The following is a 13,732-nucleotide window of genomic DNA, read 5'->3' on the forward strand; positions in this document are numbered from 1 at the left end:
TCATATGCTTGGAAACTTAATAGGACATACTATTTTGTCTCCCCACAAGAATCCTGGCTAACAGCATGCAGTTACTGTTGAACATTGTAACTCTGCATGTAAGAGGATCTGGGAGGGAAAGGGTTAAGATAATTCTGTCACTGGGGTACACTTGACAATTGGCCCCATCCTCTTATTTGTTAGATGTTGAGACTCTTTAGCCATCGATCCCCTCTGTTTCGTCTTATATAGGACCGCTCTTCTCCCTTTTACCTGGCCTTGGAGCCGTAACCTTTTTGAAATTAATCTGATCACAATAAGTTAAATGTACCTATGAGAATATGTCATGTAAACGAGACTTCTATTTTGGTAACTAAAATTTCTTTCTCTCGGTACTCTTGGAGTCAGATCATCTTTGTAACTTGTTTGAACAGCGTGTTCACCTTGACCAGGATATATGGAGAATCAGGGTACTGTGAAAAAGCTATTGTGCTTCCAAGGCAAATGGTATTTTTTTTTGCAATTTAACCCAATAGTTACATTAGCACATTTGTTTGTAGGCTGCTTAATTGTTCAGGAGGGAATAGGGTCACAGTGTTAATACCAATGGAAAAGTGAAGGCAATTTTCGTATTATACTGTGTTGTGTTCTAATCCAATTATTGCATTGATTTTTAAATGTACTGTATGGGTTTTACTGCATTTTCTGTTTGCTATAATGGCATGGAGTTTTCATGGTAAAGGTGGGTTGCAAATCAAGTAAATAAAAATATCTTAAGGTGCTGTTTTGGAGGGGCTATGGTAGTTGTAATACTTCCTCCTTACCTATTGAGTTTCAATATGAAGGCTGGTTTCAAAGTTAAATTTCTTTAACTTCTGTTTTAGGTGAGGTCTGTATCTGTCGACCTAAATATTGATCCTTCACTGCAAATTGATATTCCTGATGCTCTCAGCGAAAAAGACAAAGTGAAGTTCACAGTCCATACAAAGGTAAGATGCCGGGCAGTGGGATGTGCTAGAACTGTATTGCCTTTACAGTGCAATGTTATGTTGAGTGACTTCAGTCTAAGCTCACAGAAATAAATGAGTTTAGACTGGAATAGTTCTGCACAGGATTGTACTGTGTATGGCCTATATAACTGATTTGTAGGAATTTTCCACTCAGACCATTTTCCTTTATTGATTAAAGATTTATATCTCTCATTCTACTTGATAGGTCCTCAGACTTGCATTTAATTTAATTTTTAAATTTATATCCCACAAGCGGGCTCAGGTTTGGTGTAGTGGTTAAGTGCGTGGACTCTTATCTGGGAGAACCACCAGCTTCAAGAGGGGATTGGATAAAAATATGGAGCAGAGGTCCATCAGTGGCTATTAGTCACAGTGTGTGTGTGTGTGTATGTGTATATATATATATATTGGCCACTGTGTGACACAGTGTTGGACTGGATGGGCCATTGGTCTGATCCAACATGGTTTCTCTTATGTTCTTAACTGGGTTTGATTCCCAACTCCTCCACTTGTACCTGCTGGAATGGCCTTGGGTCAGCCATAGCTCTGGCAGAGGTTGTCCTTGAAAGGGCAACTGCTGTGAAAGCCCTCTCAGCCCCACCCACCTCACAGGGTGTCTGTTGTGGGGGGAGAAGATATAGGAGATTGTAAGCCTCTCTGATTCAGAGAGAAGGGCAGCGTATAAATCTGCAATTCTTCTTCTTCCATCAGTTGCAAAGTTGTATTATTTGTATTTTAGAATTTTTAAATAGAAAACAGTTGCATAAAAACCAACTAAAAGGCAATGCAGCTATCCAGCAAAAAAAAAAATTGTTTATTATTTTAGGCATATAGTCTGCCATACTGCTGCAGAGAAGGGCTCAGGGCAGGTAACAACAAAAGCCAACATAAAAATAGTAAGAAATTAGTAATTATATCCAGTTTGGTGTAGTGGTTAAGTGTGCAGACTCTTATCTGAGAGAACCGGGTTTGATTCCTCACCCCTCCACTTGCACCTGCTAGCATGGCCTTGGGTCAGCCATAGCTCTGGCAGAGGTTGTCCTTGAAAGGGCAGCTGCTGTGAGAGCCCTCTCCAGCCCCACCCACCTCACAGGGTGTCTGTTGTGGGGGAGGAAGGTAAAGGAGATTGTGAGCCGCTCTGAGACTCTTCGGAGTGGAGGGCGGGATATAAATCCATCATCATCATCATCATCATCAATTCTTAACAATCAGATGGCGATCAAGATTTGACACTGCTAGTGCAACTTCTCTCAGAGGAAACTGGGATTCATGTGTAACAATGGGTGTTAAGATGGTAATTAACGGATGGACTACCAGAGCAAAGGGAGGCCAATGTGGATGGAATTCTGCCACCTCAGCCATAGGCAGATCATCTCTGTTTTTTAGGTCCTGCAAAACTGCATTAGGTCCTGCAGGACCTGGATCTCATTTGGGAAAGCATTCCACCAGACCAGTGCCAGAGCCAAGAAGGCTCTAGCTGTGACTAAGCACATGTCTTTCAGGCCAGGGATCACAAGGAAATTTTGGTCCCTAGAGCATCATGCTCTCTGGGGAACATTACAGGAGGAGAGACGGTTCCTTGACCAAAAAACTGTTTTCTGGGGCAACTAAGAAATAGCAACAAAATTAGCAACTTACTGTATTAATATCTTAAACATTTATTTAATATTTTGCTGTTGGCCTTTTCAATCTAAGTCAATTCTTGTTTGTGTTATAAATAAAAATTAGAAAACTATACAGATGTCCTTTTGGAGGTTGCAAAGGGGTAGTCATATTATTCTGTTATACCAAATTAAAACAAATTTCTAGTGACACCTTAACGACAAACAATGCTCAATATTAACTTTTGTCACTGCTCACTACTTTAGATATGTGAAAGGAAGGCCATGCTAGGAATTCTTCTTACAGGGAAGGGGGAGGAGTTGGGGTGGAGAGGTTTGGTGTGAATCCAGTCATAAAATCATAAATTAATAGAATTACCTAATGAATGATGACTTTGTGAGGAATTGCCACCTTCAAGAAGACTCTATGTTGAGTTCTGCTTTCCCTACTGTGAAATTGACCACAACTGGTGGTTGGTGCATTGTTTGTTGGTTTACTGAGGCTATGGTGGCTGTCTGGCAGTGGTTGATTGGGAGAGTGGCGTTTGTACATCAATGCTCTGTTTAGTGAGGTTGTGGTAGAATTTCTTCAGATGCTGTTTCAGGCATAGATGTTATTGCACAGCTTCAGCGCTGCTGCTGTTTGTGTTGCATATCACTGAACCCAAAACTATTAAGTGTGCATGGAGCAGTGATCTTTAAGATACCTAATGTTTTGCTTTTCCCACTAAAACAAAATACAATAAAAGCTTAAGCTCATATGTCATACTACAAGTAGCACACAGGCATAAAATGCATAGAAGCAAACTAATGAAATGAATAGAAGTAAACTATAAAATGGCAATAAAAATGAATGGGCATAGATGGAAAAGGCCAGCAACAAAAGAGAACAATAAGCAATTAGCAGCTTCCAAGCCAAGACTTTGCTTGATACCTGAAGCCATGTGTGGAGCCAGGGGAAGGGCATTTCACAAATAAGGAATCACACTGGAAAAGTCCCTGACTTTTTGTGATGGCTTTTCACATCGGAGAGCAGCAATATGTGGAGCCAGGACATCAGAAGATTTTGATGCTTGAGGAAGCTCAAATGGGAGCCAGTGGAGAGAGGAAACTTATAGAAACCCTGTTGTCTGGGGGGGGGAGGGGTGTATGAATACAGGGTAAAACTTTAAAATATACATTTATTTTGCTGGTTTTGCAACATAAAATGCGTAATTTGTAGTTCCATTGCCATGTAAAATAATATTTTTCCATTAATGGTATTTATTCTTTAAAATTCCATAATTTTCTAAAAGCAATATGACAGTGGGTTGAAATTAAATCAAAAGAGTTTCCGGCTCAACATTAGGAAGAACTTCCTGACAGAGCGATTCCTCAGTGGAACAGGCTTCTTCGGGAGGTGGTGGGCTCTCTTTCCTTGGAGGTTTTTAAATAGAGGCTAGATGGCCATCTTAGGGGGAGGTATTTGTGAGTTTCCTGCATTGTGCAGGGGGTTGGACTAGATGACCCTGGAGGTCCCTTCCAACTCTATGATTCTGTGAAATAATGCCAAATACTTGAGAGAGAACTGCAAACTGCTGCATCCTGTTGTGCCTTAGCATATCTTAATCTTTGCAAAAAAAATAAGACGGACAACCCCAGGGTTTTTTTACCTCTCCGTCTTTGATGCTGTGCAACACCATCAATTAAAAAAATAAGACAGACATCCTCTGGGAGATGATGTTGAAAGGAGATTTTGACCTGGTGTTCTTGATTGAGGCCTAGGTGGGTGAACATGAGGTAGTCTTTAGTTGAGGAGAGGGTGCAAGTCATAAACCAGATAAATATATTTATAGAAGTTTAAATAATCTAATCCTATAGGTTGGTTTGGGGAAATCATTTTGTGGTATCTATTTTTGCCTTTCAAATTATTCCACTCATTCCACAAGAAATATTTCATACCAGGAATGTTTTCCAGTGTTCCTCTACATTTTCCAGTATAGTATATTCTACCTATATAAGCCCTTCTTCCTCCCCTGTACAGAATGTCAAAACTTAGACAGCGTTATTGCCTTAAGCGTGTTTTGTTTGATTGCATTGATTTCCTGTTTTCACTCTTAGCCCTGCTGTATTTTGTTTAGAAGAATCTTTATTTGAAAAGTTTAACTTGTTTTCGAAACCTTTCTAGAGTCTAGATAACAAAGATAGGCTATAAAAAGCGATGGATTCCAATTTCTCTTTGAAAAACTGAAGACAAGTCTGATAGGAGAGGTGTCGTTCTGCAGGCCATTCCTCTTCCTTCTCTCTAAGCCAGTCATAAGGCTTGCTTCTGACTACTTTTCCTTCCTCATGAAAACCAAGCCTTTATCTCTGTTATTCCCTGTTCCCTGTAACAACTGCTCATGTTTAGCTCCAGATCACATCTGTGTATCCAGAGAATCTAAGTTTACTTGCTTCCCCTGGTGTGCTCTCTGGATGTCCTTTTCATGTGGCTGAATTGCTCCCTGGATTTCCATTTGGTATCCTTGCCAGTGGCCTTTTTTTTGGAACTCCTAGCGTTTGGGTCCACTCAGATTATAGGAAGCCTGCAAGCTCATAAACTGGTCCAGATGATATCCCTGCACAGGGAATGATAAATAATCTCTCCCTTTGCTCTCCTTTTACCACCTCCTTTCTCTCTCTTCCCCCCTTTTTAAACCTTCTGTTTGAGATGTACAGTGTGTAGATTTGGGCATTTGTAGATTCCTTAGTGTGTTGGTGCTGTAAACATTCCTTGATTTTACTCTGTGTGCTTCTACTTTGGATTCTGCCAAATCCTTGTTTATCAGAGTAACCTCCCCATCTCTGTTTCAGACTACATTACCAGGTTTTCAAGGCACAGAATTCTGTGTTACAAGACTACATGAAGATTTTGAGTGGCTACATGACATACTTACTGAAACAGAAGAGTATGCGGGACTTATTGTGAGTAGCATTGTTGCTGGGTAACTTTCGGCCAGTCTCTTGTGTGTATGGGTTAGTCCCTTTCAGCATAGCCTACCTCACAGGGTTGTCATGAGCATGCTAAGTATTGCACGCTAAGCTTCTTGCAAGAAAGGTGGGATGAAATTGTAATACAAGCAGAAACCTTAGTTTGCCAGAATTCTGAATTGCTAGTCTGTAGCTTTTTATAGTCTTAAGAAGATTTTTATGTAGAATACATTGGTGGCTAACTTATCAAAATACATGCATAATTTTATACCTGTCTGGAGTTGGTTGAGGGGGTGTAACTTCCCAACATATGGCTAATACTAAGCCACTTGTGTGCCTGGGAGGTTGGGATCCAGCATGCACTCCTTCACTGTGTCTAGGGGGGTTGACCAAGGACTGTGAAGTAGTGGCAGTCTCTTGGTACTCTTAATTTCCTTATTTTATACTATTTTAAAGTAAGTATATGGAGATGCATATGTATCAGTTGTTGCTATTAATGTATATTGACGTATCCCATACACTCTCACCCCACGTTACTGGAGCCCGGCATGACGTCAAGAAGATAAATAGCCATCTTTCATTTCTCAGGATTCTAAAGATCCTGATACTCAGTAAAGGAGTCAACTTGCTGTTCTGTGCTCTGCCTGAGTTAACAGATCTGAAATTCTTGTAGAGACGACTGCAGAGGCTTCCCTTTCTGGATAAGGTTCTAGTTAGTAACAAATCTCTTCATCCTAAGATACCCCCAGCCCCTGCAAGGCCTGACTTCGATAGCCCTCGAGAGAAGATGCATAAGCTTGGGGAAGGAGAGCTGTCTATGACAAAGGAGGAATTTGCCAAAATGAAGCAAGAACTGGAAGCGTAAGTGTGACTTGGTTGTCTCCACCCTGTGCAAACATCTTGCCTTGTAGGAGAGCCAGTTTGGTGTAGTGGTTAAGTGTGTGGACTCTTATCTGGGAGAACCCGGTTTGATTCCCCACTCCTCCACTTGCACCTGCTGGAATGGCCTTGGGTCAGCCATAGCTCTGGCAGAAGTTGTCCTTGAAAGGGCAGCTGCTGTAAGAGCCTTCTCCAGCCCCACCCATCTCACAGGGTGTTTGTTGTGGGGGAGGAAGGTAAAGGAGATTGTGAGCTGCTCTGAGACTCTTCGGAGTGGAGGGCGGGATATAAATCCAATATCATCTTCTTCTTAGGTCTGCTCCCAGGATGAAAAGAGTTTTAAGATGCTTGTGACTTTACACCTATAGGGCAGTTTCCCTGTGCTGTATCAAGATTTTAGTTTCGCATATTGTATATCCTTGCAGCATGGCCCCCCCACCAGTCTTCTCGCTGCTAGTGCAGAATCCAGGTTAGATGTGAGAGGTTTTACCTGCAAAGTGCTTGGCAAAAGGATTGCAGAGGGCTGCAGAACAGTCCACCTCCTCCTGTTAGCTAGAACTCAATAGGCCCTTGACCCCCAAAAGAATTCCGCAGGTCTACTGTGCAATGGAATGTTGGCGGAGAAATACTGTTTCTTTGCAGCCATCACTGCCATGAAACCACGAGCCATGCCCCTCCTGGCTGCTTTAAAATGAGCTCTAGGCTGTGCCTTGTCAGATTCATCTCAGGTCTTTCTCCACTGTTGCTCTAATCTCATCATCCAGTCAGCCTCATTTCTCAGTAGTGACTAACTGTGGATGGCCCAAACTTGAGGTCTGTGGGATGGTAATTGTTCTTTAAAAAAAGGTTTAGCTGGTGGGGCACCCATTTTTCTTTTGAGATGAGTATTGTTTTTGTGCCCAGCAGTGTGTGTGTTTAGACTTCTCAGTGTTTTTCCAACATACATTATCACAAGGCATTTGATAGCATAAGCTATCCAGTTGGAACTGCATGTAGTAACTGTAGTAAAGTTCTTAAGTAATATGTTAAGATTTTTTTGGTTTTTAAAAAGTTTTATTGATTTAAACACTTGAAGGAAAGAAGCATTGCAGATACATAAAAAGGGGCCTTGACAGAATGGGGAAAACAAACAGAAACCAGTACATATATATCAATTATAATTCCACTTCCCAATAAAATACTCAGATCATTCTACCTACAAGTATAAAAATCTCCTTAAATATTACCTTCCTTTCTTCCTTTAGCAGACTAAAAAAAGGAATACTTTTTTTAATAAACTTAATAAAGCAATGTAAATCTAGACACGTCTTCTTAAACACAAATTAAATAAATTAAATATAACCAGTTAAGAAAAAAGATTTTTTTTCAAAACGCCAATCCCAACGCCAATTTTATCATACTTAACTTAAACCTATTATAAGCACAAATTAAACTGTTGATTTAGCGAAATTGTTATTTAAAAAGCACATAAAAATCATTTTTTTGTCCTTAGCAAATTACATAAAATACAACTAAATGTTTTATCTATCTCTAAGCCATTTCTCCTGATAACATATTAAGAGCAAGTCTGCCATAAGATTTTTTTCATACTACACATATACTTACAATATACATGTATACTTACAATATATGCCGTTCCCATGAGTTTGTTTTCTCTTTGGTTTTCACTGCTTTTGTATCATTCTCTTAATTCTATGGACCTTCAAAAACATTCAGACCTTCACATCCATACATGTTCCTATTGAACTGGGAAACCATAGTCACAGTTAGGTGGTTGGCTCTGTTAGCTCAGGTGCTGATAACTTATTCTTTGAAGGGAAGTACAAAATCCAATCTTTTCTGTCTTGCATGATGGATGCTGTTTTATTAGCTCTAGCCCATGCCTTGTCAGATTCATCTCAGGTCTTTCTCCACCATTGCTCTAATCTCATAATCCATTCAGCCTCATTTTTGAGTATTATTATTGTGGAAAACCAGCTATTTGGCAAGTGGATACCTGGCAATACTTATAGTCATCATTGTGGGCTCTGTGCATGCGTCTAATGGATCAATGAATGCTTTACTGCTTGCTTAGGTGATGGCTTACTGACTGAGGTGTACACAGAGTGGAATACACTGAATTTAACTCAACTGTTTTTTAACCTTCTAGTGAATACCTTGCAGTCTTCAAGAAAACAGTATCATCACATGAAATCTTCCTTCAGCGAATTTCTTCCCACCCTGTTCTCCGGCAAGATCACAACTTCCATGTCTTCCTTGAGTATGACCATGATGTAAGTCAAGTCTCTTTGGCTGTCAGGAGCAGAAAAGGTTAATTAAACCAAACTTGTTCAATTAATTGTTCATTAAACTGCAGCTAGATACAATGACCCACCTAGAACTTTTTCAGCCCCTCTTTTTGTCACCATGAAAGCGCAAAAACTGAGGAGCTGCCTAGCCCCTGGGAGGTCAGAATACGTGTTTGGGCTGCATCTGGCTTTGTGAGTTGCAAGTTGTGTGGGTCCTCAGGAAGCTTTTTAGGAAGCTCAGTCAGATGTGGCCACAACATGGCCGAGGACCTACCTACCTAAGGGACCGTCTCTCCCCATATGAGCCCCAGAGGGCACTGAGGTCATCTGGGAAAAACCAGCTGAATATCCCTGGGCCAAGGGAGGCCAGACTGAAAGCCACCCGGGACCGGGCCTTCTCTATTACTGCTCCACTACTGTGGAACCAACTCCCTGAGGAGGTGAGGGCCATACGATGTTTAGAGGGATTCCGTAGGGCCTGTAAGACCCACCTTTTCAAGATGGCCTTCAACTAGCGAAAAAATTAGTGAAAAAACTTGTGACAAAACTAGATATGCTGCTAGAAATGCTTTTATTCTTGAAATGTTTTTACTTCTGAAATTTATTGAAACCTGTTTATAACGCCATACTGTTATGTGAATTTTAATACTTTGTAATTGTTTTAACCGTGTTTTATAATTATAACTGATGTAATGTGTGTTTTATGTTGTGAGCCGCCCTGAGCCTGCTCCGGCGGGGAGGGCGGGATAGAAATAAAAAATTATTATTATTATTATTATTATTATTAACAAGGAGGGTCTTGGATTCTTTATAAAGAATCTGGTTTTGTGATGGAGTGAATCAAGCAAATGCATGCAGCCCTCTTTAACAACTACATTTTAGTCTTGTTTAGCATTTATTGTCTTTTTTGGCTTTTCAAGGATATCAGTGCCCTGCTTTTCTTCCAGTGGGGCAGACCCATTGCAGCTTACAATTTTATCCCCACAACAACAGCCCTGTGAGTTAGAAGGGCGGGGGGGTGACTGGCCCAAAGTCACTCAATGAGCTGTCATAGCAGAGTGGAGGTTTGAACCTGGTCCTAGTCTGACACTCCAGCCATCAGAAAACAGTGAACACTCCTCACATTGTCAGCATGGTGACAAAAGCCGTGCTTTAAAACTGCAAAATAGGAGAACAGATGGAAGTCTGGGTTCTCTTAGCATGACATCTTCCCCTTGGCTATTGAAATCCCTAACTACAATGATTTCTAAACATTTTGCAAACCCGTTTTTTTCTTTCCTATTTTCATTTTTCTTATTTCTTTGAACACTCAGGATCTTGTGTATGTGTGTCGTCTTTGCAGTCTCTGTGCAGGCCCATGTATGGATTCTGCTCGAGCAGAAGCAAACCTCTGGAGAGTTCTCAAGCCCAGAAACTCTTGTTCAGATCTTTCCCCCCAAAGAGTGTAAAAGCTATGCATTCCTAGATTTCTTCCTAGATAAGAACAGAAGAGTTGTCAATCCTTGAAAACAAGCCAGGGCCCTAAAAGAGAATAAAACATTCAGCAGCCTTAAATGGTAAGGCTTAGGCAGTTGTTGAAAACTAAAGCAAAGTTTCTTACCATCTCTTTCCAAGCCAGAGACACTAAGATCCCTTTATCTGGCTTTCAGCAGCTGCCTGGCCACCATATTTTGAACCAGCTGGAAGTTTCTGTGCAGTTTTGAAAGGCAGCCCCAGTGAAGGCACACAGCAGGACTCCTATCTAGAAATGATCAAAGCATGAGTTGCCATAAGCACGTTTCAAGGTACTGCCATAGCTGGATTATTGGCCCAAGACAAGCTGGATTGTTGGCCTTCTAAAACACAAGACAGACAATGCACAGCAGAGACCACAACCAGTTGTCACTTGTATTACCTATAGCCACGCATGTGTGATGTATATACAAACATCTGGCAGATATATATCAAGACCCCCAGATAGACATTTCTTTTATTTCTTCCTCATATTTGTATAAAAAGGCAAAGTTTTTCAATGGAAAAAAATGCCAGCATTTCACAAGCTTCTCCACAGAAATCTACCATTTGAGTAAATACAAAGCAGAACATGAATGAGTCTGCTGCGTAAGGCTCAGTGTGGCCTCGATGGTGCTAAAAACTCTGCGACTGCCCACCTGTACAGCCATGTAGCCTCCTTCCCTGCTGCTGGTGTCTCTTGGTCAAAAGAAACTGAGTGGGAAGCTCCTCTCCCCTCCCTTTCCCCAAAGGCATATTTAGAGGGACAAAGCTCTTTCTTGAAGTACAGGATGCGAGTGCCAGCTTCTTGCAAAATTGCATCTGCTCAAGTGCCAAACCCATATGTGAGGACCAGTCTTCATGTTGAAGCACATCTTAATATTCTAAAGAGCTCCTGGTGCCATGCAGGTTGCTGGATCCTGCCATCACATTCTAGTATGAAGACACAGGTCTGCCTGTAGCCAGGATATCATGACCATATGTGAAAAAAGTATTAATTTGTTATCTAAAATGCTATCCCGGCATGATGTTTTCAACATAGCTTACAAACACAAAATGGAAACCAAAGTTGTCCGGCTGTCCTCGACCTGGGCCAGGGCCCTGTGGGATCTACTGCAGTTCTGCAGGGTCTGTAAGGCACAGATATTCTGCTAGGCTTTTAGTTGAGTATACACCACAAGAGGAAGCCGTGAGATGAATGCCCACAAAAAACATCAAAGGTTCACAGCTGCAAATTACTGGCAACAAATTTATAATCAATTTAAAGAGTATAATTGTGGAAAATTTTGAAAAAGTGCAATGTGAACATTAAAACAATTTCATGTAGGTAAAAAAGAGGTAAAACTCCAGAGCACCCGTACTCGGGCTTTTTCTGCTATGGCCCCACAGCTGCGGAATCAGCTTCCAGAAGAAATGCGGGCCCTGCGGGACTTTGAACAGTTCCACAGGGCCTGCAAGACCACCTTGTTCCGAATGGCCTTCACCGACTGAAACTGCTAAACTGCTAAGTAAACTTGCCAGCGATTATAGCACCAATATATTAATGTTTTTGTTTTTAGAATTTTAATAGATTTTAATCAATTGTAGTTAAATTGTTATATACTGTACAGTGTATGCATTAAGTTTTTGTTGTTAGCGGCCCTGAGCCGCTTCGGCGGGGAGGGCGGGATACAAATAAAATGTGATGATGATGTGTTGTGTTCATCCAAATTTCACTTTGACCCGAAAAACTCCCGGTGCAACCAGGAGACAACAAACGAGCAGTTCAAAATGCACTTAAATCCACTGCAATCATTCCACTGATTCAGAGGCAGAAACCAGCGCCATTCTTCAGAGACTGTCAGCGGCAAAGAAGCTGAACCCCAGTTTCATAAATGGATCACGGGGCGTCCTGGACGTCCTTGGAGGAGCCAGCACCTTTGACTCGAAATGTTTTTGAAATGAGTATGAATATATGAAGTTTTGTATAACCCCAACATGAACATCTGATGAAGCCTCCGTGTGAAACGGCCGGCTCCAGCTTGCAGCCCCGTGATCAATTTATGGAATCGGGCTTCAGCTTCTTTGGCACTGGTTTCTGCCTCTGAATCAATGGAATGATTGCAGTGGATTTAAGTGCATTTTGAACTGCTGGTTTGTTGTCTCCTGGTTGCACCGGGAGTTTATTGGGTCAAAGTGAAATGTGGATGAATACAATATATATGAAATTGTTTTAATGTTTGCATTGCACTTTTTGAAATGTTTTACAATTGTACTCTTTAAATTGATAATAAATTTGTTGCCAGTAATTTGCAGCCGTGAACCTTTGAGGTTTTTTGTAGGCTTTTCGTTGAGGGCAGCAATGGTTTCCATCATGGCTGGCACCTCCCCTTTTCTATCTAGATGTGTTTGTGTTCCACCTCTTCCCCTGCCCATGAGGTGTGGTGATGGTGCAGCTCAGAATGGGAAGAAATTATATAGTCGCACCATTTTGGATTCTTTTAGTTGTATTTGTAATCTATTGTTGTGTATATTTTAATTATACTATTTTAACGTAATATATGTTGTACATCACTCAGAGCTATGCATGAGCAGGGATTCGGCGAGTCAGAAAATGAATGAATGATAGTAAGAATTAAGACCCACATTATTAAACTAACAGTTGAATGGAGAACTTGTAGAACCCCGTCATGCTCCATCTCAAAAACAAGGAGAGCAGAAATAACATTGCAGTTTGTTGTGGTTCTGAGTGAAACCATGTAGAGGAGTGCTGGCATAATCAACTGAGATAGAGAGGCTTAAGGAAACCCAGACAGCGCCGAACTGTGTTTGCCTGGCATTTGAAGTGCAGCAGGCTTGGACTCTGGTTAATCAGAGGCTATGCAAAGAATACTGTCACTGAACAAGTCAATTGTCTTCTCTCCCATGCACCACACTAGTTCCTAAGCTGTACAACAGAGTTGTGGGAAAATATCCTACAGCTCTCTTATGCATTAACAAATGTATTTTTTCATGATAAATATATAATCATACATTGCAAGGGAGCAGTAGCTCCCCATCACAGTGCATTTTAATTAGTGTTGCAACTGTGATCTTATAAACAAGAGTTTCATAGGATATACTGTTTATTAGATCAACATTTGAGTTTCACATTGTCAAGCATGGTATTTCTAAGTGCTGGTTTATCCATACCTTTCTTCTCTTCCCCCACCCCTTCTCTCCCTCCCCCTGTGGATGCTTAATAAATCCCTCTGAATCCAGGATGTTTAGTGTAACCTTGTATTAACCTTGTGCCTCTCCCCCAGATTCACACAGCCATGTCTTATCAGCTAGCAGAGAATGTGTGAGAAATGGAGATGTTAACATTCTTTAGTCATAAAAGAGATATTAGCGAGTAGCTTTTGAACCTTCAACTCAATTTGCATCCTTATGTTAGTCTTTTGAAGTTATCTGTAACCCTGCCTTTTGAAGTAGTCTATAAGATACTATTCAATACTGTGTCAATCATTACTTCCAAGGAATCTGTCCTTGGAACAAGTCATGGAGTTTTCAATAA

General features: G+C 40.9%; 1 protein-coding gene across 1 annotated transcript in view; it reads left to right on the plus strand.

Annotated features, from left to right (window-relative positions):
* SNX5 (sorting nexin 5) overlaps positions 1-13,732 on the plus strand; it is a 37,293-nt gene that overhangs the window by 8,084 nt on the left and 15,477 nt on the right. The window contains exons 2-5 of the mRNA XM_060254356.1: positions 864-968; positions 5,423-5,533; positions 6,279-6,400; positions 8,568-8,691. Of these exons, the coding sequence (XP_060110339.1) occupies positions 864-968; positions 5,423-5,533; positions 6,279-6,400; positions 8,568-8,691 (462 nt within the window). The remainder of the gene's footprint in view (positions 1-863; positions 969-5,422; positions 5,534-6,278; positions 6,401-8,567; positions 8,692-13,732) is intronic.

This window comes from Heteronotia binoei, chromosome 14, assembly GCF_032191835.1.
Source record: "Heteronotia binoei isolate CCM8104 ecotype False Entrance Well chromosome 14, APGP_CSIRO_Hbin_v1, whole genome shotgun sequence".
NCBI lineage: Eukaryota > Metazoa > Chordata > Lepidosauria > Squamata > Gekkonidae > Heteronotia > Heteronotia binoei.